The sequence below is a fragment of the Perna viridis genome, chromosome 1, assembly GCF_037379345.1.
Source record: "Perna viridis isolate PV_CMFRI_1.1 ecotype Kerala chromosome 1, ASM3737934v1, whole genome shotgun sequence".
In the NCBI taxonomy this organism is placed as follows: Eukaryota; Metazoa; Mollusca; class Bivalvia; order Mytilida; family Mytilidae; genus Perna; species Perna viridis.
In genome coordinates this window covers 35663440-35691176 of record NC_142445.1, presented here as the reverse complement: position 1 = coordinate 35691176, position 27737 = coordinate 35663440, and the positions used below count along the sequence as shown (strand labels likewise).

The following is a 27737-nucleotide window of genomic DNA, read 5'->3' as shown; positions in this document are numbered from 1 at the left end:
AGAAACAAAAGTAAATGAGCAACTCAGATTCCACTCAAAATTGGAAGCATAGACCAGGAGCACCAGTAGGGTAAGCATCCTATGCTTTTCTAGAAACATACAATTCAGAATGTTTAAAATTATTCAGCAGCAAAGATATGATCAAAAATGATCGTTAAATGAATATTTAAGGCAGTATTGACATATAAACAACAATGTCTCATACAACTAAATATAAATTTTCATGTACATTAAATTATTTCATAAAAGAATGAAAACAATCAATCATAAAATTAGGTACAATCCCATTTATTGAACAATAGCACTGCATCATATGGAAAATCATCAAAAACAAAACATGGCTCAACAAATACACATAATTCCATTTTACAAACATCAATATTTGACAACACAGATTTATCAACCAGGCAAACAAAGAAATTTGGAAGATCCATCGTGAAAAGAAAACCCAAAATCAATATTTCCTTACGCACTATTCCTAGATTATCTCGGAATAGAGCTAGCTTGATACCAAGATCTATACCAGTATGCTTTCCATTAGGCGACTACCTAGCATGGATCTATTATCTAACCGTGATATTTGTAACGATCATTATCAGACAATGAACCAAATCAAAAACCACAATCAGGAGTGGGAAGATGTCATAGCAGCAGAATTTATTTCATTAAACTTTGTAAAAAAAATCAATTCATTTCTCTTCAGAGCCTGAATTAGCAGACTTAAACAAGAGAATTGTGAGTTACAACACATCCCACAGAAAGAATTCCTTTTCTGTACCAAAGCAGTTTAAATTTTATCCAAGACAATTCTAATAGCCACTTTTTAATTCTATAAGAGTAAGGCAGACAGGTCAACATTTCAAGGGTTCAAAATGGAAGGTCCAGGACCCTTGTATATTTTTAAATTAGAAGTCCACCTGAACCAAAGGTTCTCATTAGAGATTCTGTGTAATGTATTGAAGGTCAAGGACCTACGCCATTGAAATTTGAAAAGTCCAGGATCATAAATAGAGGGTCCCAGACCTAGGATCTACATTAGTCTGAACCCATACATACTTTGTTATTAAAACCTCTCCAGAGAAGGTCATGCAAACAAACCTTAACACAGCTAAAAAGATAGTAACAATCAAACCATATCAATAATCCTCAGTCAACTAAAAGCAGAACATTTTCAAATAGAACTATCAAAATAATTAATTGGTTGATTATGGTTTAACATCCTATGGCAGATATTTTATGCATTTCAGGACAAACAAACAGACCCTGCTTTGTACTAGTAGGACATGATGAACCTATTTAAACTGTGCTAGATCACAGAAGCAACAGCCTGCAGGTAGGCATGCCACCCCACTTGGACACATTATTCTGATTCTGAACCAACTAGTTGTCAAAATATTCTCTTAAATACCATGCTTTGGTGGAGAAGCAGTGACTACCAATTATGAAATCTTTGTTGTGACTAGCCAGGGGCGGGAATGCCTATGACCTCCAACCTTCCATCAGAAATAAGTATTAATTGTATTTCACAAGTCATTTTTAACTGTTCTACAGGTTCAGGCCAGTGGCATATATTGGTTTATGTGAATCACTCAAATGGTTTAATAGTTTTACAAAGTTGAATACATGCAAAACCTAAAAATGGTCAAACACTTTTGACTAAATTTGCATAGATGATATTTGTCATGTTGAATATTTAAATGATAATCATCATTCTACATGTACTTTAGCTTACTGAATAACATGCTAAAAGTGCACAAAAATCATTAAAAAATGCAATCAACAGATGTTTCCCAAATTAATTTATATATATAAACATTTACATTAATTATTAATCTGCCGTTGTTCTGTTAACAACAGGCAAAAACAAGGAAAATGATCAAAATGACACTTTCTGGTGCCATAATTCCAGTAAGATTTTTCTTTACACCAAAAGTAGAAATACTGAACATTTTATCAATCAACATTAATTATCATTTTGCCTTTGTTTTCTAAATAACAGACAACAACTGATAAAAACATAAAAAATGACACTCCAAGAAGGGTCAACAGATTTATCTGAAATCTGCACCTAAAACAAAATATGGAACATTTTGTCAATTTACATTAATCATCAATCTGCTTTCATTTGCTAAATAATAGGCAAAAACTGACACTTTCAAGGGCTATAACTCCAAGAAGTGTCAACAGATTTTTCTGAAAGGAGATAGTTCAGTATGATAATATATGCCCTTCAAACATGGCTATAATTAGAAAAATCTGTTAAAAAGGCTGGAAAACACCAGAACTTGTGCCAGCACCCCACAGTTTAGTTTAATTGTGCACTTTTGGCTAGGGATGAAAAAAGACATTAATGGAAACTGGTAGTTGCAATAGTGACTAAAAATGAAGATTCTATTGTTGATAAAACATTTTCTGAAAAAGGGAACTTTTAAAAGTATTTTGCAATGTTTCATATATTTTCAATGTTGAAGGGGCTTTTTTTCAATGACAATTTGACGTCATTGTGAAAGTGAAAGTAAGTCATTTTTTTACCACGCTAAATTTGATAAGTGGATTACAAAGTGAAATAGCTAAAAATCTAACCAGCCATGCCCATATGATGAAGGGGTTTTCCAAGGAAAAAGTTTTGACAAGTTTCAGGTCATGAAATAAAAATTAAAGATATTTTGCGGGAAATTTGATATTTTTAAACCTGATTTAATCAACTTTTTTGCAAATTTTCGCATATTTTTGCATGGTTTCTATGGTAACCCTATTTCCTGTGGGTAGATTTTTTTCAGAAAATTTTTACTGCATTCTGAAGGCCTTGGCTTGTGCTATTTCTAGATATATAATATAGATTTACAGATGCTTCACAATCTTTTAAAGTGATGAATGTTACAAAGCATCAGATTTCAAGACCAAAATTAGGCAGTTCTACAATACTGTGGAGAGCTGGCTGTGCAGTTTTTTCACCCTTAACAATGGCTGCATGCATGTTCATTCTCCTGCTTCATATATTTTGAGTAAAATTGTAAGTTACAACTAATGTCAAAATATCTTGAGTGAAAAAATGTGTGGCCACTTCCGTTCTACTCAAAAACTTAAAAATTGCAGTAATATTAAAAGTTTAAGGTTTTTGTAAAAGTCACATAAATGCACACTTATTTCTGGAATAATGACATAAATCTCATCAAAAATAGCTTGTATTCAGTGTTTGTGACCATTTTACTATACTACTACCACTACTACCTAAAAATCAATTTTTATCAAATTTTTAAAATTGCGCAAATTACGAGGCCAAAAGAGGACCTTACTGAATTTTCTCCTTTGCACCAAAACTAGATATTGAAATACTGAACATTATATCAATTTACATTAATCAATAATCTGCTTTCGCTTTCTAAATAATAGGATAAAACTGCTAAAAAAGGTAAAATTAGCAAACAAAAGGCTCCCAAGAGCCTGAATTGCTAACCTTGTTAAATTAATACCTTTCAAGGGCAATAACTCTTCCAAGGCGTTGTCCAACAATTTTGACTCAGAAGACTTAGGTAGGACTTATCATAAGGATCATTTCATCAAATGAAAGTTTCTTTCTATCTATTATAGTTTTCAAGATATTGGCTGAAAACTACTAAAACATTTTTTTCACCTTTAAAGGGAAATAACTCTAACAAGAAGTCAGCCGACAACTTTGATCCAATGCATACTGTTGTAAGTTACAATAGCACAATTATGTCTCCTCAGTATTCAGCCAGATCTTTACCCCAACATACAGCCCAGTGGAAAATACAGAAACGTTCATGATTGGTGGATAGTAAAAAAAGATATTTTCATGAAAAAATTGTACGAAACCAAAACTACCAAACTTGAAAGCTAGCAGCCCATATATGTGTATTTTATGGAGCACTTAAGGCTTAGGGTGGCTACTGAAAAAGTATCCCCCTTTTTTAACCTTAATTTATGGGCAGAAACGCCGCACGACATGGTGGTTTGTATTTCAAAATTTAAAAGCTATATGGGTGTCATTTAGTAACATTGCTTTAGATTAGAGAAATTTCACCCAGATCTATTTTTAGATTTAAGTGGAAGTGAGGACCCCCCCATATGGAAATTGCATTGCGCTTGTATCCTGTAGGCCTTATAATAAAGATCATTCCAGCAATTGGAATAATTTAACAGTTTTGGAGACGTATGAGAAAAACATCTGACTGACCTTTCGTTCTATTTTTAGTAATAGCAGCCATGGTTTTTGAAAGATCAGAAATCCCCATCAGATATATTCTTACAAATTTGGTTCTCATTGGTCAAGTAATGTTAGAGGAGAAGATTTTTTAAAGGCAAAATATTAAAATGAGCAAAAAAAAAACATTAAAAAAGGGCAATAACTCCTACTTGGCTTAACAGATTAACAGAAAATTGAACTATGGATGGATCTCATCATGGTGTACACAAATACCATATCAGAATTTGGCTAAACCTACTGGTTTTGGAGGTATACGCGAAAAACTGCTGTCTGCCCCTTAATTCTATTTTTCATAACGGCGGTTTTTGATGGATAAAACATCTCCACATTGGTTCTATTGCAGGATATCCCAAGAAACATTCATACCAAGTTTGGCTCTAATTGGTCAAGCAGTGTCAGAGGAGAAGAGTTTTGAAAAATTGTTAACATTGACGTACTATGACAATGGACACCATATGATGGCAATAGCTCACATGGCCTTCAGCAAGGTGAGCTAAAAAAAGGGCAATATTGATTACCTTGAAATAATTTTCAGGAAAGATAGACCTCTCCAAGCCAAACAGCCTGATATCTCAGATTTTTTCATTTTTGGTTTTTGAGATATATTCAAAAATATAAACAATTTCTGGAATAGACATACCAAGAATGACTGTCGCCAAGTTTTATCAAACTCTGTCCAGTGGTTTCAGAGGACAAGATTTTTAAAGAAAAATTAACAACGACCGACAAACAAGGATGATGATGGATGCCAAGTGATGATAAAAGCTCACAAGGCCTTTTAGATGAGGTGAGCATAAAAGCACATTTTCAAAATTATTCACTAGAAACTCTCATCAATAATTGTATTCAATCAATGAAACTGAAGAAACTTTTATGATGTCATTCCATCAGAAAAACTTTCCAAGTTAAATCTTAATAGTTGATGTAATTTCAAAATTGAAAGTGGATACTTCTGAATGAAATGTACCAGTAGGCCACAGTCTATTTATATATGTACATGTACTTCTGCTGCATGTAATATTGACTGAGGATTCCTAGCATGAGAATAAAGCACTAACATAAACAAAAAATAAATGAAAGTTAAGCTATATAAAATTATTAGCTTATTTAAGAGCAAAATCAATTCTGATATGTTAACACAACAAGAAAGAAAAAAGTTTTCAAAATTACTGTAAAAATGTAACTTTTTGCAGAAATTTTGATTTTTGTAGTAAGACTTAGAAGCAAACTGTCCTAAAAATCTTTCAGATAGAAAGATTGTAATAAGATTTGACAAAGGATAGCAAATATAAGACTGCTCAGTGATTAATATGAAAAATTGTGTAAAAAAAAAGACATTGGGAAAAATTATCCAGTCTACAGTAGTACTGACAATTTTAAAAGGTACAACATAGCTGTGCATACTGATTCAAATCAACAGTAGAAAGGGGCACAATCCTAGATCTACTGCCACACGAAAGAAATTCACTGGTGTTGACAATTATATGAAAATGTCCTTGCACATAAAGTAGTAAATTACTGGTACATGTAGTATCTTATTCATGAGTACACTGATTACAAGAGGAGCAAAAAAGATATATTTTTTAACATCTTTAATAGCATTTTAATAATTGATAATCACTGTGTAATCAACCAAAACTAGTGTAAGAACTCAAGTAATATAAATTTCAAAATGTGTGGTTATTGCAACAGATCTGTTTATTCTACTTCATGACTAACAATATTTTTTTAAATACATGTATTTTATGAAAATCATCTGTAAAATCCTGAATGTTTTTAACTTTTACATACATGTAGGTACTGAGAGATTTGTAATTCATGGAATGTACTCACCTGTTTTGACCTATTTTTTACAACAAAGATGTTTATGGATTTAGTCCCTGGGCTAAGGTTACTCCTTTTCACCTCCCATGACTATCATGTGCATTTGTTCAACACCAACATGATTTCCAGGTGCCTCATTATGTTATAACTTACATTTGTGAATGAATTTTGAGTTTTCAATGTAAAAACTTTCAAGAAAACTAAATTATGAGGATTAGGCTTAAAAGATCATCTTTTAAACATAAACCTCATAATTTAAGCATCTGATGTTTAACATTTTATGTCCGTGAAATAGACAAAAAGGTTTGGAAAAAGTGTCCTTTGGTATCAAAATAATGCTGTAACAGAATATATAAGAAGTTAGACTACTGACCAATTAGACCATGTAGCTGTCAGATCATTACTGTTCCTTCATCTAACACTGATTCTGAACTTTGAGATTAATGTGATCCACTGAATCAGGAATAAAGATTAAGAGTAAATTATTTTTTTTATATTTTCTATATGTTCAAGTAAATTTTACCCAAAAGTTTGGTAGCCCAGCTCAAAATATGGTAGCCATGGGCTACTGGGCGATTGCTAATTTTTATCCCTGTGACTCTTAAGGAGCATTTAAGATTGCACCTAACTCATACATGTACATGTATTTTAGTGAATGGGCATACCCGGTATAAACAGTACTATTTTTGGGGATGTCTGTACATTCAACTTATACAATGTCAGAAACCAGTCTTCCTTCAACACTATTAAATAGAAAATCAATTGGAATATCATATGGTATAAACAAAGATGCCTGTACTCATACCAACTTTCCCTTTCCTTTAATATTTTGCAAAATTCTTGATTTTTTTGTGTGGAATTAAATGCTGAAAGTTAGTCTAGATCTATGAAATATTTTCAAACTCCTACTGAACAATGTACCAAAATTTCCATAATTTTCCAAATATAGTTCTTAATGATCATTGTCTGAATTTTTAATTTACCTGCATAGTGAAATGTTAAATGTGAAACTTGGATATCAAACGTTTTACATTCACCAGTTTTATTTTATTTCTTCATATACATTTTGATCTTTCAAGCAGGAGGATAGGAAACAACATCTGAAAATTTCCCATGTGCATGTATGAATCCTGATGGAACTAAAGCATCATTTTGAAGATACAAATGTATAAAATTCCTGGCAGTATGAGACAGGCACTATCTAGAAGCTTACAAAAGATAGCAGAATATTGCAGGATTTAGTAGTTGACAAAATCTGTCATGCAATCTTCCACTTGTTTGGTGCCTGCTCATATATGTAATCAAAGTCATGCCTACTCATTACCTACGTCAGAGAAAATGCATGTCATGTGACTGAAACCCACTTTTTGGTCATCATGCAGAATTCTTTGGGCCCATTTTCCCATTTGGCTCTCTTATAGATCACACATGTACATGTACATGTAACAATATGAAAAAAATCAACAAAATAATGTTATATCTGGGTATGCAAAAAGCAACTTACTGATACAAGTTACACTTTCTGTATTGTACCTAGGCCTTGTGAAGTAACTTTTTGAGGCTTGAAAAACATTTGTTTCAAATAACTTTGTACTATAGTATAACTGACTAAGTCTTGGGTAGATCAAATCACCGAAATCCTCCTATTTCCTGAAAAAGACGGAAATTAGTTGCGAAATCCTGTTTGTAAATTACCGTAGACCCAGAGAAATCATTTAAATAATTATGAATGAATATATTAGAAATTATTTTGAAAAAAAAACATTATGTATTAAAGTTTGTAGGACATTTTCTTTGTTTTCCTTATATAACCTATGCAATTGACTATAAACAAGATGGCGGACAAAAGGTAGGTATCTGTATTAATAGCTGACTATCTACAAGAAGGATTTGTAAATTATACAAGATAATTTAGAGTACACAGGCCCAAATATCACATAGTATAAGTTTTTTGGGGGGTTTTTTGTTCGTTTTTTTTTTTATTTATTTAATTATTTATTAATTATGTTTTTTACATTGCTAAATGTTTAATTGAATTGAAAGTTTACGTTTAATAAAATTTATTGAATTTTTATCTTTATTTATTGAAATTAAAGAAATTTATTAATTATGATTATGTTTCATTATGGATTTGAAATAGATAGATATATGTTTAATTTAATTGAAAGTTTACTTTTAATTAAAATTCATTTAATTTTTAACTTTAGTAATTGAAATTAAAGAAATTTACTAATTTTGAATATGTTTAATAATGGATTTAAAATGAATTAAGAAGAATAGATCTATTCTAAAAAAAATAAAAACTACTGTATCTAAATATTAGCCGATAAAATTTATTACTGACAGATTTTATAACTATTATACGTAAAGATTATTACTGACAGATTTTATAACTATTATACACCCTGCACAAGGCACAGGCGGGTCTATAATAGTCAAAATATCAATTACCTTGGACTTAACACAGATAATTTAAGAGTTCCTAAGATCAAAATTGTTGTCATTTGCAGGTATCAAAAATAATTCTAAAATTATATACATGTATCTTCTTTATTACTTGGGTCATGCGTATTGCACCAAATAAATTGAGTTATCTCATTAACGTTAACTAGGCTCCAATACATTGCATTACTGCGACTGAGCAACAAATTTCAATAGGCTGTGGAATCTGACTGTTTGAAAAAAAAATAATCAAAATGCATTTTCTAGATGGAAATCAGTCAGGTATTGCCATTTTCACATCGAACTAGAGTGTATAATGAGGCTTTTGCTATTTTTGAAGGTCTTTTCTGTATTTTATGAAACAGATTTTGGTAAGTATGGGGATTTCGGTGATGCAAACTACATGTACTGCTAAGCCTCATGTTCAGTAAGCTGGGATGAAAACTGTTGGTAGCCCATTCATCCATGGCTACTTGATTTTGAGATAGGCTACCAAACTTTTGGGTAAATTTTAGTTGAACATGTACCAAGTATACAAAAGAAATGTTATCTGGGATTCCCCTGGTAAGGATGAAAGGCTATCAAATTGTGACAGTCAAAGCATGAAGCAGACGATGCAGGTAAAAATGAAGCCAATAGTGGATTGGGAATGAGACACGCGAAGGGATTGGTAAAGGTGACAAAAAATTAAAAGGTATTGGAAATCGTTATTTCCACACAGTATGCATAAATAAAAAATGTCTTAATCCTACCTTTTAACGCTAAAAGATGTTCTTTTTCTCTTGTACCTTCCATCTTCTTGTCAGCTTCCGGTATCAAAAAGGCTGATATTAGGGACCTTAACCCCGGTTACTTCACTCAGCTAATCGAGAAAATCATTATTAATGCAACATAATTAAGTTGGATCACATTCAAAATTTTTGAAAGTTTTATTTAGAATATTTTCACAAATTATTGCATCTTTTTTCCAATACTTTAGTTCGTGATGGCTAATAATCAATACGGGATATCAAGACTTAATTTGTTTTAGAAAACAGGAAGTGCAAAATGCAAACATGAACAGATGAGGCAAAATGTGACATTTTATATCTTTTTTTGTACACATTTGTGAATTTAGATTTGAATCATGACTAGCCAAGAGGGTACAGAAAGTGTAAGTTGTTTATATGCACACAACTATTGCTTTAACTATGTTGTTATCTCGATGTAGACAGATATTGCTACCTACTTACACGTACAATTTGCAATCCTTTGAACTGTTGAATCTGATCTTTTGATGTTTGCTGCAGTTTACTGTCGTCCAGGATCATCTTTACGTTAAAGTTTTTGATCTTTTTCAATATCTTGTCTTCTTATATCTGCTTCCAGTCTAAAGAACTTAGAAGTGGCTACAAATTTTACTGGTTTGTTTTTTTCAGTGATTGTTTTAGGCATTCTTAAAAGACAGTGGCTTCTCATCCACACATCAAATTGAGTCAATAACATACAGAATTGTGACAGAAACGATTGATTCATTATGGAAATATTTTCAAACATATCCTCAAATGTACGACTATCAATGGCTTGCGAACTGTGATCACATTTAATAAACAGGACAGTTTTCTATTTGTGTTATATACTAGTCCGGCTGCATATTTGATACTGGGAGCAAGCCTCTGTGATTGAAAATGGATGGATTTTATGTTGGTCAGACACAGGACAAGTCACAGAAGTTATGATATATTTGAATTTCTCACAATTGCCACACTACTAATGTATATGAAGCGTGTCTGTCAGGATTCCGTTTGTTATTGACCCAAACCAGATGTGTGGACGATTAGCCTGTAGAGGCACCCTGTCCTTGAATGTATGGACGAGCAGCCACTGCCTTCTTAAAACTATTTACACTACTGGCTTCTACACTTTCTCAGGCAGATTGTTGCATTTGTCCACAACTCTTTGTGGGAAGTAACATTCATTTTGTTTATTCTATATCTTTTTTTTTAGTATTATATTGCTAATGCTTCTTGTGTTTGTTTTATGGGTTACTTAGCTGGTAGGGAACATACTACAGTAGATTCCGCTTAATTGCATAGCCTATTTGCCAGTAAAAATTATGCAAATAACCGGGCTATTCTTAAAACCGAAATTACGATTTTACCGGAAGTGCGAGTTCAGGTAAGACGACGATACTGTGGATCAACCAGGGATATCACTGTTCAACATTTCTGATCTGGTATTTAATTGTTATAGACCTTCTCATTGTATTGTTATTTTATCAATAAATGATATATATTGTGTTTGTCTTGTTTATTGACCTTCTTTACGCTGTGTGTATTTATAAGTAAAACCACGTGTTTCTCATCTATAAATAGTCAAGTAATTTCCTGAACTTTCTACGAAAGCAAATCCCATATTTCATATTTCAGGCAGGATTCAGTGTAATAATCATCAATGTTTGCAGTTTTTGGGCTTTTGAAATGGTCTGTGTGTTTTTATTCCTCTGTTCATTGTACACTGATAGTTGTGTATTATACGCGTCATTGACCTCGATATATTCCTATGAAGAGTGGATAGTATGGGGCACCTTAGGGTAGTTGAATTTCATTAGACATTGTACTGAATGAATGACTTAATTTTTGTATGATATTTATGCCTAGTAACCCAAGCTCACTCAAAACTGTTCAGCTCATTAAAGAAAATTAAATTTACATTGATAATCATTTGTAGTCGGGAGAATTTAAATAGGGACAAAAAATACCCCAAGCCGAACCTCAAGCCGCATCATAAGGTGATGTTCGGCATGTCGTCAGAAGTCATTGTTCACCTAGGTGCTTGTTTATTTTAATGTAATTAGAAATCATTTATATTGTCTTTTATGTCCATGATTTTTTAATCCATTCTTACCACCTCCTGATTGATGATAATCTAGTTTTTACAACAATAAATATGATTGACATATTTATGACCCGAAGGCTTAAAATAGAATTTGGGAAAACCTGTCTTTACCTGGGCGAGGCAAAATTCTCTATGCAATAAACCGAAATGCACCTCCAAGGCCTATGCAAATAAGCGATTTTTTCCCTAATAGAATAATAGGAAATGGTTTTGTGCAGGAGAAAATTATGCTAATAACCGAAATATGCAATTAAGCGATATGCGATTAAGTGGAGTCGACTGTATTTATCTGTCAAATCTACTTTATCTACAATGTATGTTGTTAATGATTTCGCATGTTGCGAAGAGGCCTGTCCTTATTCTCCTGTAGTTTTCTGTTTGCTTTTTTAACTTTATTCAATAGATATTAATGTGCATATGGAACTTCAGATTGCATCCTATGTTGATTCTTACGTCCTTTACTTCTGTTGTTCTTACGATTTGATCCTCATACATTTTATAACTGGTGTTGGTAATTGGACCAATATTGATACAATGTATGTTTACATTTTGATTTGTTGAATTACAGCAGCCTCTCCTCTGACCATATCAATAAGTTGTTCATATCATTTTGAAGGCTTCTTCTTTTGTTTTCATTGGTGTCTTTTGCTAATACATGTACATGTGTCTTGGTGTCATCTGGGATGATGTGCAAAACATGAATACTGCACATGTACATATGTAGATAGGTATTCACTTGATTTTTTAGCAAACAAGCTGTATTACAGATAATTATTAGTAATAACATTATTTAAAAAAGTCTGAGAGCAAAAACAAATTTAAAAAGCAGAAAAGTGTGTATTCAAATGTCATTTATTACATGTATACAAATGTAGTAAATGAAGACACACACTGCAAGGTAAATTTACATGTACAAATGTAGGTATTAAGTACATGTATCTTGTGCTTCTTCAAAATTTTGGAGAGTGTTGCAAATCAGCATTATAATGTGATTTTGAAAACTATGCATACACATTTTTTAATTTTGCCGGTTGAATATGTATTTGTCAATTTTTTTCTAGACTATTTTGGAATGCAGAGTTTGTGATGATGTTTTCCGTTTCCAAGGTGACAAGGTTCCAAGATTGTTGATGTGTGGTCACACTGTCTGTCACCAATGCTTAACAAGACTACAGGTTCATGGTACATCTATTCTCTGCCCATTTGATCGACAGCCAACAGAAATTGGAGACTCAGGAGTTTGGGGTCTTAAGAAAAATTTTGCTCTGCTTGAATTGTTAGAAAAATTACAGTTCAACTCCCAAAATCCTTCTAATGTTAACTTGTTTGCTCAGCAAAGTTTAGAAAAGGAAAAAGAGGTACGATTCTTAGTAATGTAAATTCAGAAAATATTGTGAAAATCATACAGTACTTTTGTAACATGAATAAAACAAAAAGGTTAGAGACTTGAAAAATGAAAGTAATTGCAACTTTTCCTCTCCTCAGATCAGATTAATCAAGTTTTGAACTTTGATTGTAAAGAGAATGTTTACACATTGGGGTTGTATCTTAAGATATTAACTACAATAAATTTTATTTCTAAGCAATTCAAAAACTTCACTTACATGTAACTGAAACTTAGAGCAATATTGAACTTTGCAGTGACTATAATTTAAATTTGAATTCATGCAGGTAAAATTTGTTTATACTAGTTCAGAGCCTGTCTTTACTTTATAGCAATATACATGTTTTTACAGTTGGACATAACATGTGATGAAAATGAACTTCACACAGCTGTTCTATATTGTATGACCTGTAGCACACATCTGTGTGTTGAGTGCTCAGAACTGACCCATTCTACCAGAACACTAGCTCGTCATAAAAGAGTTCCATTGTCAGAGAAGCCAAAAGAAAATCCCAAGTGTCCATACCATCCAATGCATTTAGTGGAATTTGCCTGCTTGGAGGAAGATTGTAAAAATAATCCATTGATGTGTTATATTTGTAAAGATTATGGTCGTCACATGAAACATAGGGTAGGACAACTATTTTTAGTACTGCACAAATTTTGTTAACTTATCCAGTTCATTTGATCATACAAGCTCTTGATTAAGCCAACTACTTAAACATGTAGTTTTAATTAAATGATAAGAATCGATTTACTGATAATGTAAAATATGATCAGTGGCTTAGACCGTTCTTATTAATCAGATTTTTTTGTCCCCGCCGCAATGCGGAGCGGGGATATAGAAATGCTGGTGTCCGTCCGTCTGTGCATCCGAAGCTTGTGGATGCAACTCCTCAGAAATGGTTGAACAGAATTTGACCAAATTTTGTAGGATTGTTTGTCACCATACTTAAGCGCTATTTTGATTCGCCAATTCTTATGGGAGTTATGGGACTTTGTTCATTTTTCACATTATTGGCAATAGGAACACAATTGTGGATGCAACTCCTCAGAAACCACTGAACGGAATTTGACCAAATTTTGTAGGATTGTTTGTCACCGTATGTAGTTCACCGCACTAAACCGCTATATTGATTCGACAATTTTTATGGGAGTTATGGGACTTTGTTCATTTTTCATATTATTCAAAATAGGAACACCTTGTGGACGCAACTCCTTAGAAACCACTGAACAGAATTTGACCAAATTTTGTAGGATTGTTTGTCACCATATGTAGTTCATTATACTTAACTGCCATTTTGATTCGTCAATTTTTATGGGAGTTATGGGACTTTGTTCATTTTTCACGTTCCTTTTTTGCTGATTTTTTTTGTTGTTGTATGAAGAGGTGCCAATAGAAGATTATATCTTTCACACAGTAGCTGAAGCTAAGTATATCAACTCTTGCATCCAATTTGCTTTTATGTGGATGGGACCCAGTTGTTCTTTGATAAGTCAAATCATTTTGTTGTCATCATTGTTGTTTTGGAATGCCTGCTTGAATCGCCACATGGATTTATGAAAGCACATAAGTTTTAAATCTGCTATTTATACAAGTGTCAAACATTGTAATTCAACTCTTTCTACAGCGACGGGGGACATATGGCTATGTGTAGCATTCTTGTACTGATAGTACTGTGTACCCTTTCTAATGACATTATGTCATACTTACTGTGACATCACATTATCAGTTCTCATGATCAATCTTTCATAAGTTTTGCCAATATCATATCTTATCTGTGGGGCTTTGAAATGATACAGTGATTAATTCTGTCTCAACCTTTAAATTGGCATTTATACAGGTATTTTATTTATAATTTTCATATTAAATAGTTACTTTTTTAGAAAATCAGTTAATTAGCAGTCTTTCTTATATCTGACAGGAGATGATCAATGCATGTTGAAAACCCACAAAAGATCTGTATTCAGAAAAGACTATGATAACATAAAAATATAGTGTACATGTATATACATGTAGATAGGAAAAGCATTATTTGGTTTTTCTGCATCATGAATCATCTCTACCATTGGCAGTTTCCGAATTTTATATGGATTGATATTAGACGTTTTTATGCATCTTTAGAAAAAAAAGTCATCTGCCTACCTACCCATAACATTCAAACATTGTTAGTCAATAAACAGCACATCAACAATTCATTAAGAATGGCTTTATGTCAATTTAAAATGTTTGATTTACTTTATACGTGTACAGTAAATGTTATGGTATTAAGATTTTGTAGTCAATCATCAAACTCAAGAAACAAAACAACTGTGTCACTGAAAAATTGATGTGTGTTTTTTTAACATGTATATGGTATTGTGTATTGTGAGTTTTAAGAGGAAAAAAATCTTGCTTTTTATATGCACAGTTTGGTTCTGAAATATTGAAACATTATATTTAATAATTTCTTTGTGTAAGCATATTTTATTGGTTAAACAGACGCATTTCATGACTTAGTGGTGTCCTTATTTTTTCTGACTGTATAATGACATTCATGATTTTCTGTCAATATATCTTTTTTGCTCACCTGGCCAAAGGCCATGTGAGCTATTGCCATCACATCTCCAAAACTGTTAGGTTTAGCCAAATTCTGACACAAAAGTAAGTGTTCAGCATGATGAGATCAATCTGTGGACAAGTTTTCATTTTAATCTTTTAAGCCATATTGGAGTTATTGCCCCTTTTTGACATTTTTTTGCTATTTTTAATGTTATTTCTTTAAAAAATCTTCTCTGACACTACTAGACCAATTGGAACCAAACTTGGTATGAATGTTTTTTGGGGTATCCTATGTAGAACTGATGTAGGGATTTTTGATCCGTCAAAAAACATGGCTGCCATTACTAAAAATAGAACGAAAGGGTCAGACAGCAGTTTTTCGCATACATTTCCAAAACCACTAGGTTTCTTACAATTGCTGAAATGACCCTTATTATAAGGCCTTCAAAAGTCCTAGGGATCAAAGTAGTCTGGCGACTTCTTGTAAGAGTTATTGCCCTTGAAAGATGAAAAATGATGGTTTTTTCCACAGTTTTCAGCCTATATCTTGAAAACTATAATAGATAGAAACAAACTTTTAATCGCTGAAGTGATCCTTATGATAAGTCCTACCAAAGTCTTCTTGAGTCAAAATTATTGGACAAGTCCTTGTTAAAATTATTGCCCTATAAAGACAAACTTTAACAAGGTGAGCAATTCAGGCTCCAGGGAGCCTTTTGTTTTTTGTTTTAGCATTCCTTGTTAGATTCCGAGGCAGAAAATGTAAGAACTTCTATAACAAATGCAGTACAACAGATAAAATCCTTTGGCGAAGAAGTGGCAGACTCAGCCAGGAAGTTAGGTGTCACTATACACCAGGTAGAAGGTGGTTTACAATTACTGCAAAGTCCTGATGGAGCTACATCTACACAGAGGGTTTGTTTATTCTTATAAAGTGGTTTGAATATTGTTTATCTTTCAATGTGATTGATGAGATTTAGGTTAAGCACATTGGATTGTCTTTCAAGATAGCATCATTTGAAATATTTCTCCACTAAAATTTGACTTTTAATCACATGAGTTTTAGCAAGCATGATGGTATCTAAAATTTTACTGTAGAGAGATTGGAAAAATGTTGCAGAAAATTTGAGAAACGTGAAGTGGAGTAAATCTGCTCCCTGAGTTTAATAACTGTCTGGTGTTTACAAATTGGTTTGCATATCATAATTCTGTATGAATGAAGGAATTGTATTTCTCCAATTCATTTGTCTTGTTTACAATTGCCACAAGAGATTAAAAATTGAAAGTTCAACCATCAAGACTATTGAAATATGATAATAAATTGCTAACAAACATTCTGTATTATGTAATTCTATCACATTCTTTTTGTTAAAGGTACCAGGTACTGCTGAACAAGCTAGAGCAAAAATCAAACAATACTTCTATGATTTACGGGAGACACTGAACAGACAAGAAGTTGCTGCCTTGACAACAGTAGATACACACATACGTGAGAAATTGTGTATGTTACGTCAACAACAAGAGGATATGGCAATTCTGTTATCTCAGATATCAGCTGTTTGTCATCAGTGTGAAATTACACTTCAACAGGTAACAAATTTGTGGTGTCTGTCTGTACTAACCACCCTACAATGGGTATTAGACTTGTGAAATCTGTCAGTACCATCAGAAGGGTGAGATCACTCTGCAAATGGTATATGATTTGTGTATTCTATAGAGTCAGTGTGAACTCACATGACAACCAATATTATAAAAGACCCGAGTAATTTATTCCAGTCAGTTAACATCTTTGTCATATGCATTACTGGTATTAGTCATCAGATTTTTTTTTTGAACACACACTTTTTCTTGTTCAGATTTATAAATTTTCATATTGAAACTTTTTTAATCTGTCTAATTTATGTTATTTAGTGGTAAACAATTTACACCACTACATAAACTACAGAAAAATGAAATCGAAACAATCAATACAGTGAATACATACCTATCCATTTCATGGCCTTAATCCTGTGTTAAATCTTACACATATCACTGAATATATAGGATAAAGATGTATTTCCTTGTTTAGGATGCTGCAAAAGTTCTCCTAGCAAAACAAGATGTAAAGACTTTATTAGAGACAATACAGAAACAACAACAGCAGTTTTCTGATGTCCCTGAACAACTACCTCTAGATCCTGCTATCCCTATAACATTTACTAAGGTATTGTATGGTGAGAAGTAGATTTGGGTCAAGTTCCTGAACAGTAACCTCTAGATCCTGCTATCCCTATAATATTTACTAAGGTATTGTATGGTGAGAAGTAGGTTTGGGTCATGTTCCTGAACAGTAACCTCTAGATCCTGCTATCCCTATAACATTTACTAAGGTATTGTGTGGTGGGAAAGAGGTTTGGGTCAAGTTCCTGAACAGCTAACTCTAGATCCTGCTATCCCTATAACATTTACTAAGGTATTGTATGGTGAGAGTGAGAAGTAGGTTTGGGTCATGTTCCTGAACAGTAACCTCTAGATCCTGCTATCCCTATAATATTTACTAAGGTATTGTATGGTGAGAAGTAGGTTTGGGTCATGTTCCTGAACAGTAACCTCTAGATCCTGCTATCCCTATAACATTTGCTAAGGTATTGTATGGTGAGAAGTAGGTTTGGGTCATGTTCCAGAACAGTAACCTCTAGATCCTGCTATCCCTATAACATTTACTAAGGTATTGTATGGTGAGAAGTAGGTTTGGGTCATGTTCCTGAACAGTAACCTCTAGATCCTGCTATCTCTATAACATTTACTAAGGTATTGTATGGTGAGAAGTAGGTTTGGGTCATGTTCCTGAACAGTAACCTCTAGATCCTGCTATCCCTATAATATTTACTAAGGTATTGTATGGTGAGAAGTAGGTTTGGGTCATGTGCCTGAACAGTAATCTCTAGATCCTGCTATCCCTATAACATTTACTAAGGTATTGTATGGTGAGAAGTAGGTTTGGGTCATGTGCCTGAACAGTAACCTCTAGATCCTGCTATCCCTGTAATATTTACTAAGGTATTGTATGGTGGGAAGTAGGTTTGGGTCATGTGCTTGAACAGCTAACTCCAGGTCTCACTAACCACTTCCGGGTCAAATGGCCACCCCCCTATGTAGTACCAAAAACACACTGAACCTAGACATATGCATTGTAAGTGCATTATTTGTGTGTATTATGATTAAAAGTAGTCAAAATAAAGCTGAGAATGTGTACTTTAAAATCATATATGTAATTAACTACAAAAGTGTATGAATATTGTTTACCTGTGTGAGTAATTTGCCTCCATGCTGTCAGTTAGCAGAACAGGTAAAAACGTGGATTTTCAGTATTATTTATGCAAGTAAATTTTGTGAAGAATTTCTACTATCATCGTACCATTAGCATAATGATTTTGGAAGTCTTATTTTCCAAGCTTCGCAATGCTATGCAACTTTAAGATGTCATTTGTCCTGGGAATTCACAGTGAGACTTTGAAAATTACTTTTTTAACATGTAAAGTAATGGAAACGTTAGAAGTGGTTAGTGAGACCCTAGATCCTGCTATCCCTATAACATTTACTAAGGTATTGTATGGTGAGAAGTAGATTTGGGTCATGTTCCTGAACAGTAACCTCTAGATCCTGCTATCCCTATAACATTTACTAAGGTATTGTATGGTGAGAAGTAGGTTTGGGTCATGTTCCTGAACAGTAACCTCTAGATCCTGCTATCCCTATAATATTTACTAAGGTATTGTGTGGTGGGAAAGAGGTTTGGGTCAAGTTCCTGAACAGCTAACTCTAGATCCTGCTATCCCTATAATATTTACTAAGGTATTGTGTGGTGGGAAAGAGGTTTGGGTCAAGTTCCTGAACAGCTAACTCTAGATCCTGCTATCCCTATAACATTTACTATTAAGTATTGTATGGTTAGAAGGAGGTTTGGGTTATGATCCCGATATTCCAATTATATTTCAATTTAAGAAATTTTGTATAATTGGTTAGAGGTTTTGATCGTTTTAACAGCTACCTGTGGATCTTGCCATTATATTGTAGAAAGGAAGTGTTGGTTATTTTTCTGAACAGGTACCTCTAGATTTTGCTATTTCTACTTGTATTAAAATTACAAAGATTTTTTTTTAGTTGGAAGTCTTGATCATGTTCCCAAAAACCTACATGTAGACGTTGCTATTTCTGTAACATTGACTGTGTACTGTGTTAGAAGAAAGGAAAAAACACTAAGGAATAGCTGACCATATTTAAGTTACACCTAAAATTACAAAACACATGAACCACTCTGCATCCTTGTATAAGGTAGAAATCATTAAAAAATTCTTAGTATCTAGTTTGCTTTTGAACATGAGAAAGTGAGCAAACTTGCAAAACTTCATTTCATAGAGAAAATACAATTTATCCAGAGATGACAGTTACTATCATTATATATCTTTTTCAGGAGAATATGTATTGTGACGATTCTGTGTGTTTATATTTTGCAGGACAACCGAGTTCATATTGGACCAAAAATAGAGATGAGAGTTGTCACCCTTGGATTGGATGATGCTGGTAAAACAAGTATCCTGTTTAAACTGAAACAGAACGAGTTTATACAAACTATACCAACTATAGGTATTACTAATAATTTAAATTTCAGAAGATACAGTCAAACCTGTCCTAAGTCACCTTACAACTGAGAGCAAAATCATGGTCACATGAGACAAATTATCTTTATATACAGGTCCATTTAAATAGAATGCACTACATAGAGATATTTAAATCATAGTCTTTGAAGACAGGTTATTGCTGAATGCAGGTGGGCGTTAACAAAGTTTGACTATGTGTTTTCTGATTCCTCTATCTTATAGAACAATGTTTACCATGTAACAGTGATCACATTCCATTTTTATTATTATTTACTCAGTCTATTGAAAATTGTTTTTAAGTTTTGACCAGGTTATGCAAAATAATCAACTTTGGGGCAGTTTACACTTTATGAACCATGAAGCTGTTTATGAGCCCATGTAAACTGCCCCAAAGTTTATTATGTGGGCAGAACGTGGTCAAAAATTAAAAACAATCCTCATAATTTTATTTCTAATCGATTAAAGTCAAAATTTAGATTTGTCCCTACATCAAAGCCTTATTTAGTTTTGCATTATTTGAATTGCGGACAGATTGACGTTAATGATGCCATAGTACCAAGTTAGTTTATGGAATATAACTTGCACAAATGAGAAATAAACAAATTCAATTATTTTGAAATAACCTCAATGTTTGTGGTGTACACTTAAAACTAGAAATTATCTGGTCTATTTGCAAAAGACATGTAAAATCTGATATGAAAAGATTATTTTCAAGCAAACCAATGAAAACAAACATGACTGCTTGCTGAAAGGTTACATCCTCTTTTGGAAAGCTGCGATTTTGAATAGATCATGTCTTAAATCAAACATTTTGCAACAAAAATACTAAGTGTAAAGTAGTTCCATCTTAAGGTATGATATTTACACAATGCATGATTTGGTTTGTTATTGATAAATTTCTGAAGTAATGCATTGTGAATGACATTTTGTTTTAATACTAGGCTTGCCCTGGCAGGCTCACCTGGCATTACAGTGAGAGAGTCATTATGAAAATCAGAATACCATTTATTGACTGATCCGAAATGTGTTTGATTGTACATGATTTTGGAATTACTATAAAGTTAATGGATGTGTAAAGTTTCACATGACGCTGCTGGCTTTCACATTTTACTTATTATTTTTGGTGTAGGTTATACCATGGTGTATTTGTTATGTTTTACCATTTCCGTTTTGTTTTTTTCAATTGCTTTTAATTTTTTTAGGTTTTAATGTAGAGACTGTAGAGTATAAGAATATGAAGTTCACAATTTGGGACGTTGGAGGACAACATAAAATCAGACCTCTATGGAAACACTATTATTTCAATACTCAAGGTAACAAATGTCAAAGTATTCTATTGAAGAGTATAATAAGAATCTGTCAAACTCAATACCTAAACATTCTATCAAAAAAGTGTCATAAAATATATCTAATGCCATGTTAAGACATAACTAGCTGCTATAGTTAAGTGTTGAGGTGTTAATTTGTTATTTAACTCGATGTTATCAATGTGAGGAATATTTAGTTCAGATAAATTTTTGGTTTATTTAACAAAAACTTGAGTAAACTCCCCTTGTAATGCATTCGTCCATTTTAAAATCAAACAAAAAAGAGCTCAATAGTTACCCATAGTCTTGATGTTTTTTTCAGCTGTAATTTATGTGATAGACAGTGGTAACAAAGACAGACTATCGGAGGCACAGAATGAACTTGCTAAGCTGGTGCAGGAGAAGGAATTGAGGGAGGCCTCACTACTAATATTTGTTAATAAACAGGCTAGTAATATTTATGGCAACTTTATCAAATTTCTTACTGCCTGATTATTTCTTTAATATAATATTTAATATTTATTGGTAACTTTATCAAATTTCTTACTGCCTGATTATTCATACCTTTGGCAACTGTGGTGATGCTATAAAATACCCGCAATTTCCAATGACATTGTGCATAGATAGCATCAACTGTGATGCCGCAGATAAACAGAATATCATCAGTTTTGAAGATCTCGACAGAACATCACATCTCGCCTTATTAGGCTCATTGTGTTACTTTCTGTCACGATTTCAAAACTGCCATTATTCTGTATGACCAAGAATATAGTTTACTTTTAGAGTTTTGAAAAAGTAAGTTTAGTTCAACATCAGCTTTTCTAATTTTCATTTATTTACAATGTAACCTTGTTTTTATTTTTTATACAATCTAAACCTATTATGCAATTTTAGTTGGTTGAACAACCCTAGACTAACATTCCCAACTAAATTCTGGTATAAATATATTATTTTTGTTGATGTATAGGTGATAAAAAAATTAACTTTTACATAAACATAACTGATTTTGGTCAGCTTAAATATGGAATACTGCTTTTTCAAGTCCATATTTTATCATTATCATCCTGTTTTTCTGTGTATTTACTTCCCATTTTGATAATTTTTGGTTTTCTCATTTGCCTTGTAAAATCAGGTCTATAATAAAAGTATGTTTACTTTATATATGTTTGACGTCAGTTCAGATAATTATAGATTGATACATGGCCTTTTTAATATTGCCCTTGTCCTTGTTATCCGAGACCTTAAATATCTGTCACAATGGTTTTCCCACAATGGACAATATCAGTCAAGTGCTTATAATTAAGGCAATATTTGCAGAGCCATTTAGTATTTTTTCACAATCACATACTTTAAACCAGTAACAAATTATTTTCAAACTTGTCAAATTACTTCTTGTTTTCCTTCAACCAATTTCATTCATTATACTTTAATGAATTTCAGTGTAAATATTTAAAAGATTATTACTTTCCATTTTGACTGTTGACTATTGTTTACAGTTGGATGAAAGTGCTCATGATAGAGCTGATAGCATGTTATCTGCCCTCTTTATATCATTGCCTTGGGCCTCTAGAAGAGACGGTTTTTATTACATACTGTAAAAGTATTAATTTTTGTGGTGTACTAATTTTCGCTATTTTCGCGGTGAACATAAAAGTGCGAAAATAAGTACCTGCAAAATTGATTTTTAATACTATTTAAGTCTTAACATTTTTTTAATTCATGAAAATTGATAACCCACGAATATGTTCACTTGGCAGAATCCATGAAATTTGATAACCACGAATATGTTCACTTGGCAGAATCCGCGAAAATTGGTAACCGTGAAAATTAATATGTTTACAGTATGCAAGATCGGAGTTATTTCAACAAAATATACATTAATCTATATTTTTTCTTACTATAGGATATTCAGCCTTGTGTGTCTATAGAAGAAATCACAGAATCTTTTGGACTGTTTAAACTTTGCTGTAATAGGAGCTGGCACATACAGGCATGTGACGCTAAAAGTGGGGTTGGACTGCGGGATGGTCTTGAATGGTTATCTCGTCAAATGGTTGCTGCTGGAGCACCCGATTTGGCTTAATAATAGTTTTGATGTATTATGTTATTGTAAACAAGACTTTTTAGATATTAAGTTTTTTATTCCCATTTCAAGAATACCAGTCAGTAGCTGTTTGACCATTTCTGGAGGAATCTGATGGAAGACAATCGTGTGAAGGCACAGAACAATGCAAATAAGTAGCTGTACTATTGTAACATACTTGTACGTGTATATATGTATTTCATACTTATTTATAGAGGTTAAATTGTTGGTATTTGTATGAGGGAAGTATTTTTTAAACTATCTTGCCATTTCATTTATTCTGTAAAAAATTTCCTAGTATTTTTTAAAGAAAATGCTGCTAGTGATTATCTAAGTTTTTAAGAGATTTATTAATTCATTGGACAAAATATTTTGCTTTGCTTATATTGTGATATACATTTCAATTTTTGATCCGATAATACATGTTTCTAACGGCTAAATTTCAACAATTAATTACATGACAATCAAATTTCTGTATAGGCCTAACTCAAATGCTAACAGAATTTATTTAATGTGTATTATAGAAAGAAGTCAATGAAAATAGAGTGCTGTAACTTCTATTGCTATCGAACAAGTGACATATTAATTATGGGAGATACTCTATTTTACATGGTGTACTGTGACCTGAAATTCATTGTAAGAGAACCTATCAAGTTTTAGGCTGAAAATTCTTCATCAGGTTCAATATTGTTTTGTCAGTGAGTAGAATGTGACTCTATTGCAATTCATCCCTTATATCGTTTTCTAGTTCAAATTTTCAAGAGTCAAATCACTGGGTTTCACTTATATTTCGACCCTTGCCAACTGTCTAGTACGTATTTTGGTGCTAATATTAAAAATAGAATATTTAAGTCATATTCATACTGTTTGTAGCATTTACATATTTCTGGCCATTTTTTTTTCAATATTGTTATTAGCATTTTTATATGTCAGTTTTTTTTACCAATGTAATACAAGGAAGGCATTTGCCTAATGTCGGAATGAAGCATTGAGTAACATCCATTAAAAAGTGAATTGGATTTCATGTTCTTAACCATTTCTGCAAAATTTGATCTAGGATAATTTCATCTGTGGCAGACGGCAAAAGATATTCCAAATATATGTAATTTACTCAGTAAAATAGTTCCAGGTTCAGCAAAGAATGCCTTGTTTTACCACAATCTGAAGTAAGTTTTTTTGATAATGTCTGAGAAGTTATGATCAATAAACATGTAGGTCTTTTAACTGTTTTGTTTAGCAGGTGTTTTGACTACATTTCAAAGCTTTAATAGGTATAGATGTAGTGTTTTGCTTTGTTGAAGTTTCTCAACTGGTCAATATAAAAAAAATGTAGACAAATTTCTATACATTTAAGAGCAAGCTTTGCTTGCTTATTGTTACATACTACAGTCTATCCTCATATGAGAACTCAAAAACAGAGAACTTTTTTTTGTAAGAGAATGCTCCATATATTTTTTGTTGTTTTTTTATTAATGTTCTCCAGCTTTGGGTTTCAGATTTTTGGGATTTCAAACACTCATTTACTTTAGTGTGTTATAAATTTTAGGTCCTCAGTAGTAAAACTCATTTATGATATTAAGTTTTTTAATAATTTTGTAACAATTAATTTTTGATAATGGTCTTAATAAACCATTTGTTTTAAACTAATGTAAAAAGGGAGACCTTGTCAGTTTGAAAAACTTTACTACATACTTACAATACTATTTATTATACATACACAGCTCGACCGATGATGTCAATAAAGCTGGTTTCTACATACTATTTATTCTGAACAGTGATAAGGACTGAATTGATTTGATTACTTAATCAAAGTTGACACCAAATAAATTAATTTCAGAAGTAACACCCTTTCTGATTGGATAAAAACTTTTGTCCATCATGTTGTCAACCTTTTTAAATGATTTACCTGTTGAATTTTTATACTAAAATTAAATTATAAGGAATGACTGTTATATTTTTTTGGTCTATTTAAAATAAACTCCATGTCCCTGGTGCACCATGTGATTGGGGTTATTTCTTCAAAACAAACAGATATAACAGTCATTCCATAAATGAATGGAAATATAATCTAGATAAACACCAAATGAATGGAAGTATAATTACAAACACTTCTATTTTATTGACATTAAAGATCTTTGTACCTTTTTTCTGTTACTATATTTCTGTTTATCCAGAATTTTTTTTATTATGATTTAATATTATTCTCATATTATTGCCTATTGTAAGGATTTTTCTCTTTTAATTATAATGATTTGTAGATGAATGCATAATGTCAGTTAAGTGGTTTTATTGAAGTGACTTTTTTCAGAAAATAATCATGAAATACTATGTTTGTATGGGTTTGAATGAAAGGGTATTTTGTGCTATAGTGTACCTCTAATTATGTTTTAATTTTATGGTTGTTATGATTTGTTATACTTTTGTTTGTTTATTACGGAACACTGATGTCGCTTTGGATATTTCAGTAAAAAATTATTAAGAAGAAAAGTGGTTTTCTTTCAATCCTTGGCTTTGGATAGGAAAATCTGGGGGTTTTTTTTGCCCCAAATCTTATCTATTGAATGCAGAATATTTTAATATAAGTGCAAATTAATTTTTGTACAGGTTTAAAAATTGTGAAAAAGGTGAAATGAAACCATATTTATAATAGGGTATGTAAGTTTCATCATTTGACCCCGTGGTTTCATGAGATTGGGTCCTAATCTACTATTCAAATGCATGAAAACTTAGTTATTTACAGAGCATTGAGTTCAGAATTAAAATTAAAACATCTTTCTGCGTTAAAATACAGATAGAAATGACAAATATATGTTTCTACATGATAAAAATGTCAGAAAAGCAAGAAATAGAAGATTTTGCATTGCAATGCAGTGTTCTGAGATCCCGGAAGTAAACAATAAAATGCAGATCGGTCTTCAGATTTCAATATGCTTTACACTGAAAATTCCAGTAAGGAAAACAAGACTTACAAACCCTATTGTGTGTGAAATTAGATGATCTACAGATCATATCCATACCTGTTAAGTCACCACAAAATCTATGTTATAAAGTTTAGAATCCCCAACATTTGAATGTAAAGTTTGTGGTAGGTTTTTGGTTAAAATTACTAAATTTTCTGTAAAAATTATGAAATAATTAAATTTTAACATCAAAAATTTGTTTTTACATAAAAATCTCCCACATGGACTTTTCAAAGGTTTACAGGTTTGCATCTCTGAAATCAGTAGTAAAGATTAACATTCAGGTTAAACATTTAAGAAATAAAAAACAGTTCTAAATTACATGCATGAGAAATGCAAATTTTGCATCATGTTGCCTTAGAGATTTAGTGAATAGTATTAATTTCACAAGAATCAAAAACATCAGTGCCAACAGCACTTTGATTTTGCAGATTCTGTCAGGTGGACATATTCGTGAGTATCAATTTTCAATGTTTTGAAAAAAAAAATTATCAGCTTTTCATAATAAATACACCCCGAGAATTAATCGTTTACAATACACACACTGAATGCTTCTTTAGTTTTACCGAATTAGTTTATCCTCAAATTAAAAGGCAGATCTGACCATTTTGAAGTACTGGTCAGAAAATAATAAGGGAAGGAAAACAAAATTGTGGTTACCATGGCAAAACAAATTCATTCAAAAATGTTCTCCAAGAACAATGTCTAGCCTCAGTTTTCAATAAACTTTTGTCTTGCTTCTTAAACGGATGTATCTTTATTACTATCAAAAACAAAAGAAGTTTTAAAGCAATGTTCAAGTCGCCGATCAACAAGACTGTTAAGATCGCTGGACAGTTTCAAGTTAGACAGCGCACTCTGAGTACATTACAACAGCAGTCTTTTCAACCCTGCTTTTAAAGAAATCAAAGTTGAAATAAACCACGATAAATGTATGATGTGTCACTTCTATGCAAGTGTTACGAGATATCGGACGACCATCGTTTCGATATGAACAATTTAAAGTTAGCTCCGTAACCACAGACATTTTTGTTCTTGTGCAATTTTATTATAAAAACGTATGTGCACCCTGCAACATGTTTAGCCGACGACTTATTTGTTTTAAACTTACTACTGACATTTTGCAATTAAATGTTACCTAAGACATGACACCGTTTTCTCGAGAATACCAGCTGTAGGCGGGGGCGCCCACTTAAATTGTGGAAACTATTTTTCATAAAAACTTGATTTTTCACAAAGTCTCCCCCCTAAAACATTGTATCGTCCCGTTTCGGTCGGCCTTTTATTTCATTAACGCCACATTACCCTGATATTGTATAAACATTGTATGTCGCTATAGCGGGTGGGGGTCATTGTGTCCCTTATTGCAGGAATACCCCTGAATTAAATTTGTAAAACAAACAATATACTCCAGGTGCGTTCCTCTAATTTCCCGCATCTCTGTCCACCG

The 27737-nt window shown here is 32.4% G+C and overlaps 2 protein-coding genes across 5 annotated transcripts in view; one reads left to right on the top strand and one right to left on the bottom strand.

The window, feature by feature from the left end:
• The window catches only part of LOC148628543 (trafficking protein particle complex subunit 13-like), an 83243-nt gene extending 73896 nt beyond the window's left edge, over window positions 1-9347 (bottom strand). For 2 of the 4 annotated variants that reach the window (XM_088589625.1, XM_088589641.1), the window contains exon 1: window positions 9247-9347. In XM_088589625.1, the coding sequence (XP_088445751.1) occupies window positions 9247-9289 (43 nt within the window). In that variant the 5' untranslated portion in view covers window positions 9290-9347. Of the gene's footprint in view, window positions 1-7556; window positions 7703-9246 lie in introns of all 4 variants that reach the window. The other 2 variants (XM_088589651.1, XM_088589632.1) reach the window with 2 other exon arrangements.
• A 175-nt stretch (window positions 9348-9522) lies between these two features.
• Window positions 9523-25814, top strand: LOC148628542 (E3 ubiquitin-protein ligase TRIM23-like). The gene is made up of 10 exons (XM_088589267.1): window positions 9523-9647; window positions 12433-12729; window positions 13108-13386; window positions 16030-16212; window positions 16672-16887; window positions 17366-17500; window positions 19794-19923; window positions 21140-21250; window positions 21567-21691; window positions 23148-25814. The coding sequence occupies exons 1-10, from the start codon at window positions 9621-9623 to the stop codon at window positions 23325-23327; spliced, it is 1683 nt and encodes a 560-aa protein (XP_088445393.1). The 5' UTR covers window positions 9523-9620; the 3' UTR covers window positions 23328-25814.
• The last annotated feature ends 1923 nt before the right edge of the window (window positions 25815-27737 follow it).